At 44.1% G+C, this 17364-nt stretch overlaps 1 protein-coding gene across 2 annotated transcripts in view; it reads right to left on the minus strand.

Annotated features, from left to right (window-relative positions):
• GGT5 (gamma-glutamyltransferase 5) overlaps positions 1 to 17364 on the minus strand; it is a 34727-nt gene that overhangs the window by 15291 nt on the left and 2072 nt on the right. The window contains exons 2-3 of one of the 2 annotated variants that reach the window (XM_042865980.1): positions 4394 to 4458; positions 3663 to 3910 (exon numbers count right to left, since the gene is read on the minus strand). In XM_042865980.1, the coding sequence (XP_042721914.1) occupies positions 3663 to 3823 (161 nt within the window). In that variant the 5' untranslated portion in view covers positions 3824 to 3910; positions 4394 to 4458. Of the gene's footprint in view, positions 1 to 3662; positions 3911 to 4393; positions 4505 to 17364 lie in introns of those variants that run through there. The other variant, XM_042865979.1, reaches the window with a different exon arrangement.

Consider the following 17364-nt stretch of genomic DNA (forward strand, 5'->3'; position numbering starts at 1 on the left):
GGTGAGGAGCAGTGGCTAGCAGAGTTCAAACAGCACACAGGAAGGGCATTTAATGCTTTCTGCACTGTTGATGGAAAAATCCTCCTCCACTGCCAGGAGGAAAAGAGGTTCAGAGCTGGAGGTGAACGCTGGGTTGGGTACTGTTTGCTGCCAGGCAATCAGCTCCTATCTTCTCATGGATTCCTGACATGAGGACAAATTAACTGAGGTGGCCTTCAGTACCACATCCACGTTCTAAAACCTGCTCTGTCTTCTCTTTTAGCCTCCCATCCCTTCTCACTGAAGTTCATCGAGGGGCAAGGTTTTGCCAGAGTAGGGCCCCTGACTGTGCCTGAGAGGACAGACACTCAGTTGCTCAATATTTACTTTCAGTCCCCAATTTCTAGCAGTACAACCATCTGCAGCAAGAGAGTCAGCCTCATTCAGCACTGCAAATCAGGCGCCAATAGCTAAGAGCCAGTCTAGCACAGGACCTGCCAACAAGGATGATGATGCTGGAGGCTTGCCGAGGTCGCTGGCTTTCTGCAGGGAGCCAAAGAGTTGCATAAAAATTTCAGACAATTCAACCTCACACAACCCTAGAGTATACAAGCACCATCTCCAGAGATGGGAAACTGAAGCCTGAAGATAACAGCTCAGCACAAGTTAAGAAAAAGTAGCAAATGGGAGTTGTGGCTCTGCTCCCCCCCTCTCCATGTTGTAATAAGGAATTAGAGTTATGTGGTTCCCTTGCTGAGCCTTCCTTCACAGCTGAGAAGTGATGGAATTCAGCAATACAGGCATCTTGAGATGCTTTCCCAAGCTCACCATCCCACTTATTAAAAGACACTATTGCACTTAGCACAAGAGATTTGGTTCAGTTGCTCTCATTAAGTTCATTTAAAAGCTCTGTTGGGGAGCACCAAGATTCAGCTTCATCAACCACTTAAACCATCATGTAACACCTCAGAAATTTCATTACTGCTAATGACAACTCACTGCATATTGGCCAGCAACGTGGTTTGGGCTGTTAGTTTTCTGTTTCGTAAAGGAAATTGGACTTTTGATTAAAGAATGAAGTTCATAAAGAGGTTAAAGATCAGGTGCTGCATTTAACTTCAAATATTTCAGGCACTGAGCCCACTCTGCACTTGGAGCTTCTCTGTGCATCCTTTGCATGGGCTTCTGAGAGCCTAGGGGGATTTGCAGGATAAAAAAAGATGGCTGGGGGCTAGCCCAGGGCCCCAGCAAACAGAGGGACTGCAGAGTCATTGGGGGGAGCAGGGACAAAGTGGCACTATTGAATCCCCCCGTGCACTTGCCTCTGGGGACTGGTTGCCATTACTCCACTCTCACCAGGCAGGCAGGTTTAATCACAACACGTTGTTTTCATTTGATTGTATAACTTTGCAGTGAAGCCTAATTAGTTTGTTTTTCCCATTGTGGAGGTTACTCTTTACATATGTTTCCACTAAAAGCATCAGCAAGAATGCATTTGAGGAAAGTTGTTTTGCTTATTTTACTTATTTTTAAATTCCTCTAGGAAATTTTAAGTGTGCATGTCTAAAGCCAGTGGTGGTCTGCCTGCAGTTCTGACAACGCACTTGAATTTAGCAAAGCTGTTTGCCTTGAGGGGGAAAAAAATGTAAACTTTATAATTTTTATTTTATATACATCTATGTATTGTATGTATGTGTGTGTGTGTGAAGGAATGCATTATCCATCTTTGATAGATTAATTCTCTAGTGATTTTTTGGCAGTGACGGTAGAACTTAGCCTGTTCCATCCCTGAGCTGTGGGGCCAAGCACAATTCCCCCAAAAGTCTGTTTGTCACAGCTTTGGGTGTCAGAAAATAATAAAGAAATTACTGTCTTGGAGCTTGGTGCTCCCCAGACACAGCTTGCAAGTGGAGAGGCCAGCAACGTCCTGCCTCAAACACAGAGGATGTGGATAAGGAGTGAGGTGACCGAGCTGCAAAGACAGGCTCAGGGCAGAAGAAAACCTGTCGAGTTAAAGAGCCTGTGAGCAGGGGGTACAGGGTACAGCTGGGTACAGCATTTGGTAGGATGAGAAGAGCAGCACTAGTGACTGTACAGGCTCTAACAGCAGCACAGGGAAATGTGAACAAACAGACATGATAGGAAACGGCCCAGCAAGGACTCAGGAATTGCAGTACAAGTCCCAGCCCTTGCGTCACTGGGAATCTCATTGCTCATTACACCTTTCTAACTCCTCAACTCTCTGCATCAGCCCAGGCCCAAAGAGACAGGATAAAAATTTGCAAATGTTTGCATAATTGCAGAAAAACAGTGAAGACCTAAATACAGTACTTACTTAAAAATAAATAAATAAATAAATAAAAACCACCCCAAGTTGATAATTTCTTTTTGTTTCCTTCCTCCTACATCTCATGACTTTGGGAGTTAATTATTTCTGAACAGAAGAAGTCAACAGCATTGTTGTACTCTTAAAACCACTCAACTGGCTGGGCACGGTATGGAAAGGCATCAGGGCTGTGCACAGAAAGATGCTTGGCTTTGCAGAACCTGAAATTAGGTGGCAAATGAAGTGGAAGCTCACAAGTGGCAACAAGGACCTAATGGCTAAGACTGCTCGGAGAAATTGGATTTCATTGCTACTGCTGTGACAAAATTCCTGTGTGAGAATAATGATCTCAGCCTAGGTTAAGCAAGAAGCCTAACTTGGGGCCCAGCATAAAAAAATCTCACTTCTTGATGTGCACACAGCCACAATGCGCCTTCACCAGTTACTCACAAGTGCTGTGTCAGTTTGTCACTGCACAGTCCGCAACAAGAAGTGTGGTGCAATGACACCAACACCTGCCTCGCTCCTCCAGCCACAGGGTAGAGCACACAGCTTCAACATTCACACGTACTGCATGTAGCTTGTAAAGGTTTAAGTTCCATCCTTCCATTTTCATGCATACAAAGGTTTAAGAACTGAAGTAATCTCAACAGTAAGAGTTAAGAGTTAAAATACATGAGAAATAAGTTGTTGTGCAAACTAGAGTCTTATGACCAGAGCAGCTTGAGGATTTTACACCTACATCTTTCCTTCCAAGCAACATAAGCATGCCTTCTATACTTACACCATCTTGGTTGAGTTTCAATTACATCTACGCTTTGCTTTCCAATGCATTGTGCCTTTCCTGAGTGCAGGTATGCCTACTGCAGGCTTTAGTCCAGAAATGCACTCCCTAAAGGCTGGGCTGTCCATCCCTCCTTATCCCATCCACCTGCTTGCCTTCCTCACCCCTGCTGAAGCCTGGCTGCAGCTCCCTGCTAGATCCTCTCCCACTTTTCAAGAGAAATTCCTAAGCCACTTATCCAACAGACTTACCACTATGAAGTAAGTAGTTGATTTCTTTTTTCCACTGTTAAAAATAACATTACGTTCACATTCTATAAATATTTGCAGCTTCCCATAGGCCACTCATGTGATATTAGGTAATTAAGATAAGCATCAGAGGAAGATCCCCATCAATTTTCTGAGCTGCTCTGCTGCCAATAAGCACCTGAGGAGCAGCAGCTTTCCTCAGCCCAAGAAACAGGGATGAGGCAGAAACCCAGCTCGCTCCCAGTCACTGCATGTACCTGACCACCAACCCAAGCCCACGACACACACAACACAAACTGTCAAACCAAGAGGTCTGTGCACGTACCGGCCGATGTTAGAGCAGGTCTCGGTGTCAGCAGCCACAGCTCCATGCAGGTACTGCTGAGGACCACACTTGGGTTGAGTCAGGGTGACCAGGAGCACAACCACAGCCGCCAGCACCCCGAGGGTCAGCAGCACCAGGCAGCAGATCCTTCCTGTCGTCATGCCTGCTCCTGCACGGCCAGAGGTGCCTGGGAAGCTCTCAGTCCTCCTGCGAAGGCGTCTGCTTTGCTGCGGGGGAAGTGGAGGATCCTGCAGGGAAGGGAGGAAGGGAGGTCTCACTGAAGCGGGTTCTGCCTCCTGTGATCGACAGTTACATTTCTGAAGAAAAGCTGAGACAAAGGTAATGCTGCACTTTCTCTTCTCTGCTCTCTAATGTGTGACACAGCTTTCGCTTTCTTTTATAAACTAATTTTCTGGCAAATCCTCCTTATACCCCTTTGTTTTTTGGTTTTTTTTTTTGTTTTAAGTCTCTGATGAAAACATTTAACGCATTCATTGCTGGAGCACTTCAAAGTGAAATCCCAACACTGGTTTTTGGTTTCAAGCACTTTCCCTGTCCTTCCATTCTCACTGCATGCAGCAAGCTACAAAGCAAAGACAGCCCACGTGTTGAATCCCTGGGAAAACCACAGCACTGATCCTGCATTACACACAGGATACTTTCCACAAGGCTATTCAAAGAAGTAAAAGCTAATCACTAAAGAAATAGAAAGCTAGAACTTTCTCATTTACCCTATAGTTTACTCCACCTTTCTTAATGACTTGCTTTAAATCTTGCCACTGCCCATGCCATGCATCTGTAAAAGAGCATAACAAATAATTAAATGTAATGAAACAGCACATTTCTGCAGCTCTACACAACTCAAGAGTTAAAAGCTCTGGGGTCCAGCTTGGATCACTCAGCAATCACAGCACCTGGGAAGCAAAGGGCTCTTGAATAACACAGAGCAGATTCCCAGCACAGCACTATTAGCAGCACAGCTGGCCCCAGTTAGCTCTATTAGAGCTCTTGAACACACAGTTCCTCTTACACTCAAAAAGTTAAAGATAAGGCTTTATATCTGCCTGCTGCCTTTATCAAAGTTATTACCTGTGATCACTTCCCAGCTAAATTTCAGGGGAGGATTAGGCTGGGCACACTTTTAACTTGCACCCACTAAACTGCACTTTGTAGCTGAGTAATGCTATTCCACGTATCATACTTCTATAAACAGATTTGATAGGTGAGCACGTGTTTTCTGTAGTTGTATCTTCCCATAAGGTCATGTGGTGGAAGTGAGAATACTCCAAGAGAAATATATTGTATTGTCCCAGATAAACCATGGCCCCTGGGGAATCATTTCTTGGTCTCCATGCCTCCATCTCACTTGGTAACACCAGGTATATCTGCCAAGCCTCCCCAGCTCTAATGTGACTCTGCATTTCACCCCATTGCAAAACAACCTGGATGACAGGTTGGCCATGAGCCAGCAGTGTGCCCTTGTGGCCAAAAAGGCCAATGGCTTACTGGGGTGCATTAAAAAGAGCGTGGCCAGCAGGTCGAGGGAGGTGATCCTCCCCCTCTACTTTGCCCTGGTAAGACCTCATCTGGAGTACTGCGTCCAGTTCTGGGCTCCCCAGTACAAAAAAGACAGGGATCTCTTGGAAAGAGTCCAGCGGAGGGCCACGAAGATGGTGAAGGGCCTGGAGCATCTCTCCTATGAAGAAAGGCTGAGTGAACTGGGTCTGTTCAGCCTTGAGAAAAGGAGACTGAGAGGGGACCTGATCCAGGTCTATAAATATCTAAGGTGTGGGGGGCAGAATGGCAAGGCCGGACTGTTTTCAGTGGTGAGTGGAGACAGGACAAGGGGAAACGGCTGGAAACTGCAGCATAGGAAGTTCCACACAAACATGCGCAAGAACTTCTTTACAGTGAGGTGACGGAGCACTGGAACAGGCTGCCCAGGGAGGTGGTGGAGTCTCCTTCTCTGGAGATGTTCAAGACCTGCCTGGATGCCTACCTGTGCGACCTACTGTAGGGAACCTGCTTTGGCAGGGGGTTGGACTCGATGATCTCTGGAGGTCCCTTCCAACCCCTACAATTCTGTGATTCTGTGATCCCTGATCTCATCAGATTTCTCTGTGTGACTTTCGTATTTGTTTCTTTCTTTCCACATTATTCCATAGCACCTAAAGAATCAGTTACAGTGGGTTTAGGGAAAATCATTTCCTGTAAATAACTGCAAACCCTGGCCATCAAGAGAGTCGAGTGGATTTTGCCTGTTTGCTTTCATCAAATGCCATGGAGAAGTTAACTGCAATCTCCAAATTTCTTTGAAATTCACTTTTCAACTCAGCAGGTCAAACACCTGTAAATATACAGTAACTGTTGTGCTGCCAAAGAGAAGTCCTGGAAGTGGCAAGAAAGAGAGCAGAGAGCATTAACCCCCAGACCACTTCTGGACATGCCAAGATGTGGTTGGGATCCATTGCAACAGATAATTCCCACAGGCAAACCCTTCACACACACAGGAATGAAGGCTGAGCTACCTTCCCTTTCTTGGTGCAGCCTTCACAGTCTTGTTGGTACAGTTCTCGGCTTTGAGATATTACACTGCAAAGTCTGCACTGGCTATATCTAAATTATACTGTTAAATATACATATTTTAGTATTTGCTTAATTAGAACTACAATTATTAACATAATTTATTAACTAATAAATAGGAACAGAATCTTTACATTGTTCTTTATGCTGTTTGGGGTCCCATTACATCTTTTTCCAACTCTTCAACTGAGACTGAGCTTGAAAACTGTTTAACAATTGAAGTACAGGCATAACTAAGGTTAACACAAACACCCCAGTCACCTTATAGGCAGTAATAAATCATTGAGGGGTACAGAACCTCACATTTTAAAGGCATAGCATCACTACGGAGTGGAGGAGTTGGGAAGAAGTTCCCTTGCAGGCAGCTTACTGCAAATCGAGGAGCCACTCTCTGAGAGCACTGGGATCAGTTTGCTGAAGCAGGATCCATGGCAGTACAGGGCCAGCATCACGAAAACAAGGTTTACTGCCTTGTCTGCAGCAAAAGGGGAGGTTTGTGACATTTTTCTCCATGCCTCTTTTTCTTGAGCACAGTTTCCCATTGGTTGAGGGAAGGAGAAGAACATCACTGGACAGAAAGCCAGACACTTCTGCCCAGCAGAGAAAAGCTACTCCACTGACCCTCAATTTATCACTGTTGTTTCATCTTTGATAAAAATAAACTAAAAGAACTCTAAGCACACTCCAAGCATTCTCATGGTAGCGTCCTGACCATCCTTCCTTGCCTTTTGTCTTTGCACTTTTCAGTTCACATTGCAACATACTCCAGGGGCTGCACTGTTCTGCTGGTGTTTGACCGCAGCGCAGTGTCTGCAGTCACTGTGATCTTACCGTAACAAATAAGAAGTGCAGTTTATATTTCTCAACACTAAATGAAGTTTAAATTGCTGGATAAGAATCTAGGAAGGTTTCCAAAAGCATGCAGCCGAAGCCAAATTGGATGCACTTCATACACTGTTTGTTTCCCCCTCCAATCATGCTACAATCCAGAAACATCCCTTGTCTTTATATAATAACCAAATAAGAAGAATCGAGGCAGCATTCTATGAATTTAATGTTCAGATCTTGTAAGAGAGCAATCAAAGGATGCAGGCCACAGATGTTGGTGCTCGTGATGCACCAGGAAGGAAAAGCCTAACCTTTGCAAATGCTCTTCTTTGCACACAGGCAAATTTTCTTTACTGATGGCCATGATTTGCTCCCACGAAAAAGAGATACTCAGAAATTGCAAATCCTGGTACCAAATAACTTCTCATTCGTGCACTTGTGACAAAAACTAAACCCATAATCTCTCCTAAATTCAGGAAAATCAAACTCTGTTTCATTTGTTATTGAAACAGTCTCTAGAATTACTCATTACTTATATGTCAGCATTCAAAGCTTCCTATGACAGAGCAGCCACACTCAACATTAGAATAAAAGTGAAACCTCCTGGTGCAGTATTTAACTCTTTAGTCTGTTTTGAAGCAAATGCAGTGGGAAATGTTTTCTTAAAGACTAAACCTCATTCATAGCATTACTGCAGTAGCTTGAAATACTGGTGCTAGGAAAGAAAAGGGAGTCTTTTGTGCATCCAAGGACACCTGGAGTAAATGCTGTCTGAACTCTGTTTCGACTAAATTAGGCAAAAGTACCATGGTAGTGACCACAGAGGATATCCCTAGAGGGTATTAACTTACTTGAAAGCACTAAACTCGCTGAAAGCGTTAAATAAAATGCATTTTATAATTAAATACACATCTACCTGTGTATGACAACTTACATAGCTGCCATTGTAAGCTTTGTAAGACCTCAGCAAGACAGTCTGTGATATTATTCCAGTTGAATTTTTCTATTACTAAATGCAATAAAGCATTGCCAAAGTCAAAAGGAGTTACTGTTATGTTATAATGAAATCAGTAAATAGAGAATATGGCTCGAACCCACATACCCTTTGGGAAAACATCCATTTCTAGGGATGTTTTAAATGCTATACACTACAAACATGATGGTCAATGACTAACAGCCCTGTTCAATCCTGAGACAGCACGTGAGTATAAATAACAAACATCTGCTCTGCCAGTGCTTGCAACAAATGAAGAGCTTCCAAGTCAAAAGATCTCTGGCAAGCCAGTGCTCCTGGGTGCTCACTGGGATCCCAGGCTGCAAAAGCCCATGTCTACTGCTGGGATCCCCAAGCACAGTGCCAGCCTTTGGCGTGCTGCACTGCTGTGCTGGAGTGGAACTGTTCTGCTGGGGGAGGCAGCTCAGCTGCTCAAAGAAATCTCACTTTTTGCAGCTCAGGCAAGGCCTGCCAGAATCGTCTGGGTCAGAGAACTGGCTAGAAAGTAAGAATCACAGTTTGAAGCATTTATATTTTGGAATTCATTTACATTTCGGAGTTAACTAAAAAAAAATCCCAACTCACTCAGTAATCTGTCTCTGTTTAGTTCTCTAATTAATAAGACGCTTGCCAAGACAGGGAGCCAAGAATCAGACTTAAATCCAAACTTTAAAGCCAGATTCTCAGCTGGGTAAAAGTCAGAGGATTGCACTGATATCAGCAGAGCTCATCTGCTCCATAGTGGCTGAGGACCCGAGGTTTTGCTTGTTCCCTGCAAGGTAGGAATACAGGAGAAAATTATCTAAAAGCAGAGAACAACCAATTTTCTCTTCCCTTCTTCTCTCTACTTCTGCCATCGTATTTTACGGAACCTTAGCGAATTATTTACGTTCTTTAGAAGACCTCACTTGACACTGATGGGAAGCACTCCCATTAATCTCAACAGAGACTGACCTACGGCCTCACAGCCTGCCCCAGCCATTTGTCCACGAGACTTTTGCACTCTTTTGGCCATCGTGTAGAGCAGGAAGTTCAAAGACAGCATAACTCACTCCTCTGGCTGTCCTGACCTACACGTCTCAGCACTGCTGAGCTGGAAGCAGAGGAGCTAATAAGGCAGAAAGACACGTTCAAGTGCTCCCAGCTATGGTCAGAGCAAGAGCTGCATACAACTTCATCATTCCCAGGCAGGGGAGGCTGGAAGACCTGTGAGCTTTGTGCTGGGCTGGGCTGTTGGTGGCTGAGAGCAGGGCAGGCAGAAAGGAGCTGCTGTGCTCAATGGAGCTAAGCCCTGCTCAGGAATAGCCTCCCAGCGACAGCTCAGGACCTCAGGGAGGGAATGGAGATGTGAAAAGCAGTATATAAATGGTGGCAAAACCCACAGGTTTGCCTGCTTGACCCTTCCCAAGCCTCCCTGGCCCACGTCACTCTGGTTCCTAACTCCAGCTCCTGCTTCCTGCAGCCAGCCACCACCACCCAGGAGATACCTGGCAAACCCTCCATGAGGTGCATGCACCAAGCCCCAAGCAGCTGCCATGCTACAGCATCCCTAGGCTGTTCATGCAGCTGGTGCAACTTGGTTTTGCTTCACCTCTGTTAAAGAACTTGATTTTAGTTCATGGTGTATAGAAACAATAGGGACTGTTGTCCGAGGAAGCCATGTGAAAACACACACTCTCAGAAAGAGGAGCAAGGAGGGAAAAAAATATATGTATATTTAAATCCCCTTACTGAGAACTGAAAAGAAAGGGGAAAAAAAAAACTAGGAGCAGGCTTTTCTGGGATTCCCAGGTAAATGGCAGAGCTGTGCTGAGTACAGCAAGTCTTTCCAAGTGCTTCATCACACTGAAATCCATGAGTAAGGAATGAAGATCAGAACTAGCATCTGGATTTCATCTCCCCTCCAAAATGAGCAAGAGTGCTCAGTCAGTGGACAAACAAAAAGAACCAAACAGATCCCGTTTTCCTCTGGAGATGGCAGGCCCCTTCTCTCCTATTCCTGCAGCTGTTTCTGAGCAATACGACTTTACACAAAGTGTCCCTGCTGTTTCACACCAAATCCTACATCTTACGGGAAACCAGTGCATCCACTTCTCCAGCTAAGTACAGCAGTGCTTGGGCTGCTTTTCATTCATGCATTTACGTGAATAGTTCTGTCCAAAGCCAGCTTCTGTTTTGCACACTCTTACCTGGCACCACTCACACTGCAAAAAAAAGGGAACAGCTGAGCTGCCTTCCCACCCCACCTGTGGGTCTGGTATCCCTCCTAAGCTAAAGCTTACTCTTGTTTAAGTCCTTCCTAAAATAATTAAAGTTGCTAACTCTGAAAATATGATTACCTTCTCAGTGCTGTTCTAGTGAAAGTAGAACTGTGCCTCTCTGGGGAGCCGCACACTGGGATCTCAACAAGGGAAGGTGAGTACAGCAGTACTTAGCTGCCTTCATGATCTTACGTACTTCACAAGCAGAGCAAAAGAAAGGCAGAGAGAAAGCAGCTCTACCAACAGCTCTACCAACAGCCTGTGCCATGTTCTGGCATAAAGTAAGAGGGTTATTGCTGTCTGTACAACTCTGCTGACAGCGCTGCTACTTTTCCACAGATGCAGGGATTGCTTCCCAGTGACTTCTTTTCCTTGTGCAAGAACACAGCAAAGTGCTTCCTTCACCAGAAAATGGAGGAGCAGCATGCAGGGTGGGAGAAATTCAGCCTTCTGGGGTTCGTTCTCTGTCCCTTTTTCTTTGGTCCTGCTCATCTTTCACTGATGTTTTACTTTGGAAATTCCCCAGCATTCAAATCCTTTCAAGAAATGGTGTTTCCAGGCTCTTGCACAATTCCCTTTGGAGTTGCTGTATTTACCCTTAGCCACTTTCCCACACACTGATCAATGTGAATGGCTCTTTTCCTCCTTCAGAATTTTACACCCTTTCCTCGTGGGACACACTGATATCACAGTCCCAAAAGTTACTCAGCTGGAACACAGAAATTGCAAAAATTCAACTGTTGCTCATGAATAAGAATGAGCAACAGCAACGGAACACCACCCTGCTTTCCCACATTCAGAACTGGAATATGAATTAATCTTTGTCGAGGTTAAGTGTGTACTCTAAAAATACCAGAACAGAGCTGGATGAGCAAATACGTATTGTTATTTCAATCGAGAATAAGGTGTTTTCACAATTTTGTGTATACCCTTCTCTTCTACGTTCTGTGCTGTCGAGTGCTGTACAGGATGCCACACACCAGACTACAGGATTGCCAAAACACTGCTGGAAGGTGCCCAAAATCCCCTGAGCTGACTGCTATGAGTTGAATATTCTTCCAGAGACACCAACAGCCTAAATAGGCGTTAAATATAGATGGAAAAAGCAACAGTATGGAGAACAGAAGTATTTACAACAGCTAGGTAATATGGTTCACTATCTGCCATGTCCTGCAAATGCAATGGGAGAGTTCTTGGGAAGTGTGACAGCACAATGGCAAGCATTAGAAAACACAGCCCTGAGCAAGGCTCCTGCTGGGCAAAGAAACTGAAGATACCAGCAGTGCTATAGTCCTTTTCCAAATCATATGGCAGTATCTGTACCAGCACAGAACTCTTTTTTATCACTTTGGTTCCATTTACTTCTGCTTTATTCACCACAAGCTTCATCTAGGCTCCAGCCCAGAGATATTAATGCATGGACTTCCATGGCAGTCATTAAAAGAAAGTTAGTGGCATGATGGAAAACGGTAACTCAGGAAAATGTTAAGATGTTCTTTTTTTGCATCAAAAGCAGAGCCATTGGTCGCAGTGTCGAAGGGCAGATGGAAGCAGCAGCTTTTCACAAAACGTAGATCAGCCTGCAGTGGTGCACTGAGGTCGTTGTAAAAATGACCAAGTAAATGATGCACACAGACACACCTGGTTTGTGTCTGCTACAGATTAGAGGACTTTCAGCAGGGAGTCCTATTTTAATTATGATTAAACTAATTTGAAAGCTTTATGAACACAGAAAGAGGATCTCATTGCGGACATCTCCAGGGCTTTGCACTAGCAGCCAGAATTGCCCTGAAACAAAATGCCACTGGATTTGGTCCCTCAGCCTCAAAGATCGACCTCTCTGGAAATCAAGAAACCAAAACCCAAACCCAACTGCAGGTGCCACAGCCTGGTGCTATCCGACCTTCTCCTAACGGTTTCACAGTCCTTTCACTTTCACTGCATGGCTCAGGCAGAGCATTTTGAACACCATACTGGGCTAAGAGCCACTCTTACTAATGCACTAATACTATGACAGAAACCTGCTGCTCATTTGCTCCCTTTTACACGCTCCTGTCTGGATCCTGATCCCTTAAGCCTCAGTGAGGAGTCCAGACAAGGACCTGGAATAAACGCTTTGGGAATGTGCTTGAAAAGAACAAGCAAAGAGAAACAAACCCTTTGAAAGGGCTGCCTGTCTTGTGACAGACCCCTTAGCCAGCTCTTAGGGGCCTCTTCTGAGAAACAAAACAAAGCACAGTCACAGCCCAGTGGGAGTCCTGGAATATGAACTGAAAGGAGATTTACGATAAGAAAGAGAAAGGAAGATTTGAATAACTGCCTACTGTTAGCAACAAAAATAGGCTTTATCTGTTCAATCATAACCCTGTGCCTACCGTCAATGTTTGGCTTCTGCCTTGTCGGCACCTTAGTTAGTTAGGTGGAATTTCCTGATAAATAAATGCACGTCTGCAGTGGCAAGAGGTCGGCGTAAACACAGAACCACCCCAAATTACAGCTCAAAAAACTACATTTATCAGGACCCACTAGAAACCAATTTCCTGTCCCAGTTCCATTTTGTGCTGGCACTTAGATTAAAGGTGTTGACAGCCAACAATCACAACAGAAGCAGCAACTATCTAGCTACTGCGCTGAAAGCACATTACCAGATGGACATCATTCCCAACAGATTGCATGACAGAGAATAATATTTAGGTCAGACTATCATTAGGAGCTACTACCCATAACAGCCAGCTTTCACATACTTGATGTGAAATCCAAATAGCTTCATTGGTGGTTCTTCAGCAGCAAAGTGTGAATTAATGCAGTTTGACTCCCAGAGGACAAGGACCTGTATCTTTTAAATCAAAGTAGCATCCTTGATAACGAGGTCAGAAGTTGGAACCAGACCTCGCTTTCCTCCTTACTTCATGCTGATGTTTATTCATTTGCAAAAGCAAATTCCCATCTTCTGGGTATTGCTCCTGTAGAGAATTGAGGTGACTTTTACCTGAGGTGGTCATTTGGTATCTAATCATCCTGAAAGTATCAGTAATATTAAAGCAACACAGAAGGAATGGAAGTATTTAAAAGATGATTTTCTTATGAATTTCTTCATGGTTGACTTAATTCATCTGCAGCCAGAGTGCAGTCAGAGCAAAGGGATTCTTTCCAAGGGCTGCTTGTTCAAGACACTGCCAGGAACTCCCTAAGGAGACACGCAGAGAACCACAGCTTTACATACGCTTAAGAATTAGCACCTCAGCAGCACTGAATCCTGTGTAAATAGACTGCAACACTAACACAGTCTGACATAAAAAAAAAGAGTAATCTCTTCTGTATTACTTGGTGTTTAGTCATTTGCCTTTACTAGAATTAACAGGAATGTCAAATTCAACTATTCTACAAATGGCACAGAATGATGTGAAACTGCCAGCAAGAGGCAAGGACTCACACAGCGACAGCTTGCCAACAGTGGTGAAGCAACGTGAATGCCTAGAGGTTAAGCTAACAAGGACAGGACGTAAACTGGGATCACTCAGCATGAGAAATATGAGGAATGAATACAAACGGCTGTAAAGCAGAACATTTCTGGGAAACAGAGGAGATTTAAGAACAGAAAACAGAAGAGATACAGGCTTGAAAATGATGTTCACAAGTTCTTTATGAAACCGTGAACCCTATGCTCTCCCTGGACCTCTACACGATTCTAAATGCAGTTTGATAACGGGGCCCTTCGTAAGGACACAGCGAACTCAATCTCTATTTAAATAGGAGAGTAGCTCTAAGAAAAATGAGTGGGTGCTGCAGTGGTATTGGTTTAACCTTGGTTGTGCTGGAGTAAAGCAGCTATGGTATGTTCTGTTGCTCTCTAGGGCTGACAGCTCTTTTAGTTCCTGTGGATCGCCATGGCAGGCTGTGTTATGAGAAACATCTACGCACGATCCATCTGTGCCTCAACACATGTAGAAACTAATACTGCAATTAATTAATGGACTGGCAGATGAGGACACGTGCAGCGAGGGCTAAGGGATCTTCCCCAGGCTTTTGCTTGCCTGTTTGAAAAAAACAGTAGTCAAGAGGAGCTCTAAGGCGACATCTGAGTGCCACAGCAATTTCCCACAGTGTTCAATGTTCCATGTTTTTCCTCACAGTGTTTGATGTTCAATGTTTTTCCTCACTACAACCTTATGAAAGAAGGAAGGCCCTTTAACCTCATTAGAGAAAAGGGAAAATAAGGCTTGGAAAGGCTGAATGACTAGTGGTAACTCAGCTAAACTGCCTGCTGTGAGACTCCTTACCTACTTAATTTAGGCACATACAAGTTGTTTGCTTGCTGACGTGCCCTTGGAGATGTCAGACAAGGAGGAAAGCACAAGGCAGTAAGAGAACACTCATTAAGAAAGCATTTTTCTCCCAGAGCAACCTCCTTGCATATTGAGGCTATGCTTTGCAGGATTTGGTTCAACATCACTTGCTGATGGGAAGTTGAGAATAATACTTTTCTCCTTTTGCTCCCAAGCACGGCCTGTGCTTTTCTATTATTCCCGTGCTCCTACCTCAAACCTGCAAGCTTTTCCTGCATCTCATTTCCTGCCCCGCATCCCACGTCCTGATGAGGGAGAGTGAGCGCAGCTGCGTGGTCCTTCACTGCCTATCAGCATTAAACCACAGCCCTCCTTTCAACACTCAGCATGGATGGGAAGCTTCTCTCAAGGAATACTTAGCTTCCTTGGTCTTTATCTTAAAAGGCCCATAGGCAAATAGTTTTGAAAGCAATCACCTCTCAGCAGAGAGGCCAACCGGAGCTCTTCCGTTGGTTTTTGTATACTCAGAGCCCTGTCCAGCATTCACAGGAGTTTCCTAAATGAATCTTAAGACACAATTTCTTTCTATCTTAAAGGATCGTCCTTAATTGCCCTTTTTCTATGTTCTTTTTTTGAGGTCCTGTAACAGATCCTCCTTCACAAGCTCTGCGCAGTTTCCCATTTGTGCATACTTCATCTTGCTTGTCAGGTTGAAACTCCCAATTTCCAAGGCTTTCAACTGTCATCTCCTGGTCACTCACCCCAGCAATTTATGTTGATTTCCTCTCATCTTGGCAGGCAGGAGCTAAAAATTGCATGTTCTAAAAGCAAATGCTTTAAATGAGTAAATGACTGCAGAATCAGAAAGGATACAGATGAAAGACTGTTGGCAGACAGCCGTTAGTGGGAGAGAGACATTCTGTTTCTCAAACAGCACTTGAGGGGAAAAGGAGATTATTAGAGGTATTACTAAATAGATTCACTGCTCTCTGAGAACAGTGCTATCTGCTTTTAAATGGAAGGATAAAAATAATGGATAAAAATACCGTATCAGTCACAAGACCATGAGCTTATTCCATCCATACTACAACTCTGGACCGTATCCCTTCCTAAGGCAATTATTTACTCTATACTGTATTTTATTAAGTAGCATAGAGCTCCATTTACTTGTTAAACGATTTTTTTGTTTGTGTACTGGGGCTATAAAAGTGCCTGGATGCTGATCTAATCCAAGGACACCTCGCCATGGTGATGGCTATATAGGATCCTTGGGGAAACTGCCTGTCAGACACACCGGAGCCATCACCCCTCCTTCCCATGACTGCCATCTGGGGAAGCGTGGGCACCCAGTGGTGTGATGGAAATGCAGCCAAAGGCAGCCCTGAGTATAGCACTGCAACTCAGAGAAGAAAACCTGATATTGTGTTCAATGGCATTTTGCAGGAAAATGGTGATCTGGGAATTAGAAATGTCAGTTTGGCAAAATATAAATAGCAAGGAGAGCTCTAACAGCAAGCTTGAAGTCAATGCCGGGCAACTCGTGCCTATCTTACTGCACAAAGGCCTTGCTTTTGACATATGGGGAATATCTAGAAACAAACAAAGCTGTATATTTCAACTTGAAGCATCGTTTCCTTCAAAATCAACAGGAAAAGAAATGGAACAAAGTGTTTTTTCCTCCAGCCTAACCTCATTAAATTAAAAAAATCAGAATTTAGATCACTTGTCAACTAGACTGGAAAATGGTATTTGAAAAAAATTGTTACTTTTCATAGCCCAAACCCTAGCCCTCAATCCCTGCAGCAAGAAAACAAACTCAGTTTCAGTAGCAGTAATTCTCACTGTACTCGGGTTTGTTCAAACTCTGGATCCAACAGTTGTTTTAACTCCCTGCTTAATGCATCACACACTATACTGCCAAGAGACACATCTTATTGCAGGTTGTGAAAGGCCTGGGTTACTTATTCCTCAAGCTTCTGGATTCTTATACTGATGGAACAAATCCAGTTTTCATTAACCAAAGTATATTCTAGCACTTCATATTGACAAGAAAATCTTCAGTCCTAAATTTGGAAACTCGAGAGCACACATAAAAAGGCACAAAATACACTCCATAGTAAATGAGAGGATTGCTAAGGTACCCTAAAGACCATGGGAGGCAAGCTGGAGTCGGGGACTACTGACGCAGTGCTGCCATGCAGCACCTTATGCAATCTCTGTTTGCAGAAATTAAGCAGAAATGTAACAAATTTGCAGAAATTAAGAGAAATGAGTGCATGTAACAGCAATCAACTGATAAAGGAAAAAAAGAAAAGTGTTTTACAGCATAAGTTCTGCCTATTCCCTTCAGAGCTGCTCTGGCCCCGTTTCCACCAGCCCCTGGAGATGACACATTTCAGTAGGTACCCACTCTGATGCACTCCTGTCCCCTGCTTCTGGGTCTCCTCATACCAAAGAGTTTCTGCAAACTTTACTTTAAAAGACAGAGAAAATGCTCTCTGATGTACCAGAATAGCTACAGCATAAACAAAAAGCCAGAGCTACATTTCTAGGGAGCCTTCAGTTTCTGTCTGAGCACCCTGTGACTCACAGTGCAGAGGTGCACAGTAGCCTCAAGTGTCATTAGCATGGCTTTCCACAACTTGAAGAGGAACCCCACGTAGAAGGCCCTATCCTTTGAGAATTGCCAGTTTTCTGTAAGATCCTACTACAATATACACACTTTTTTAGTCAGAAATTTAATACTTGAT

This window comes from Lagopus leucura, unplaced genomic scaffold, assembly GCF_019238085.1.
Source record: "Lagopus leucura isolate 7727_CA_CO unplaced genomic scaffold, USGS_WTPT01 Super-Scaffold_806, whole genome shotgun sequence".
Taxonomy (NCBI): Eukaryota; Metazoa; Chordata; class Aves; order Galliformes; family Phasianidae; genus Lagopus; species Lagopus leucura.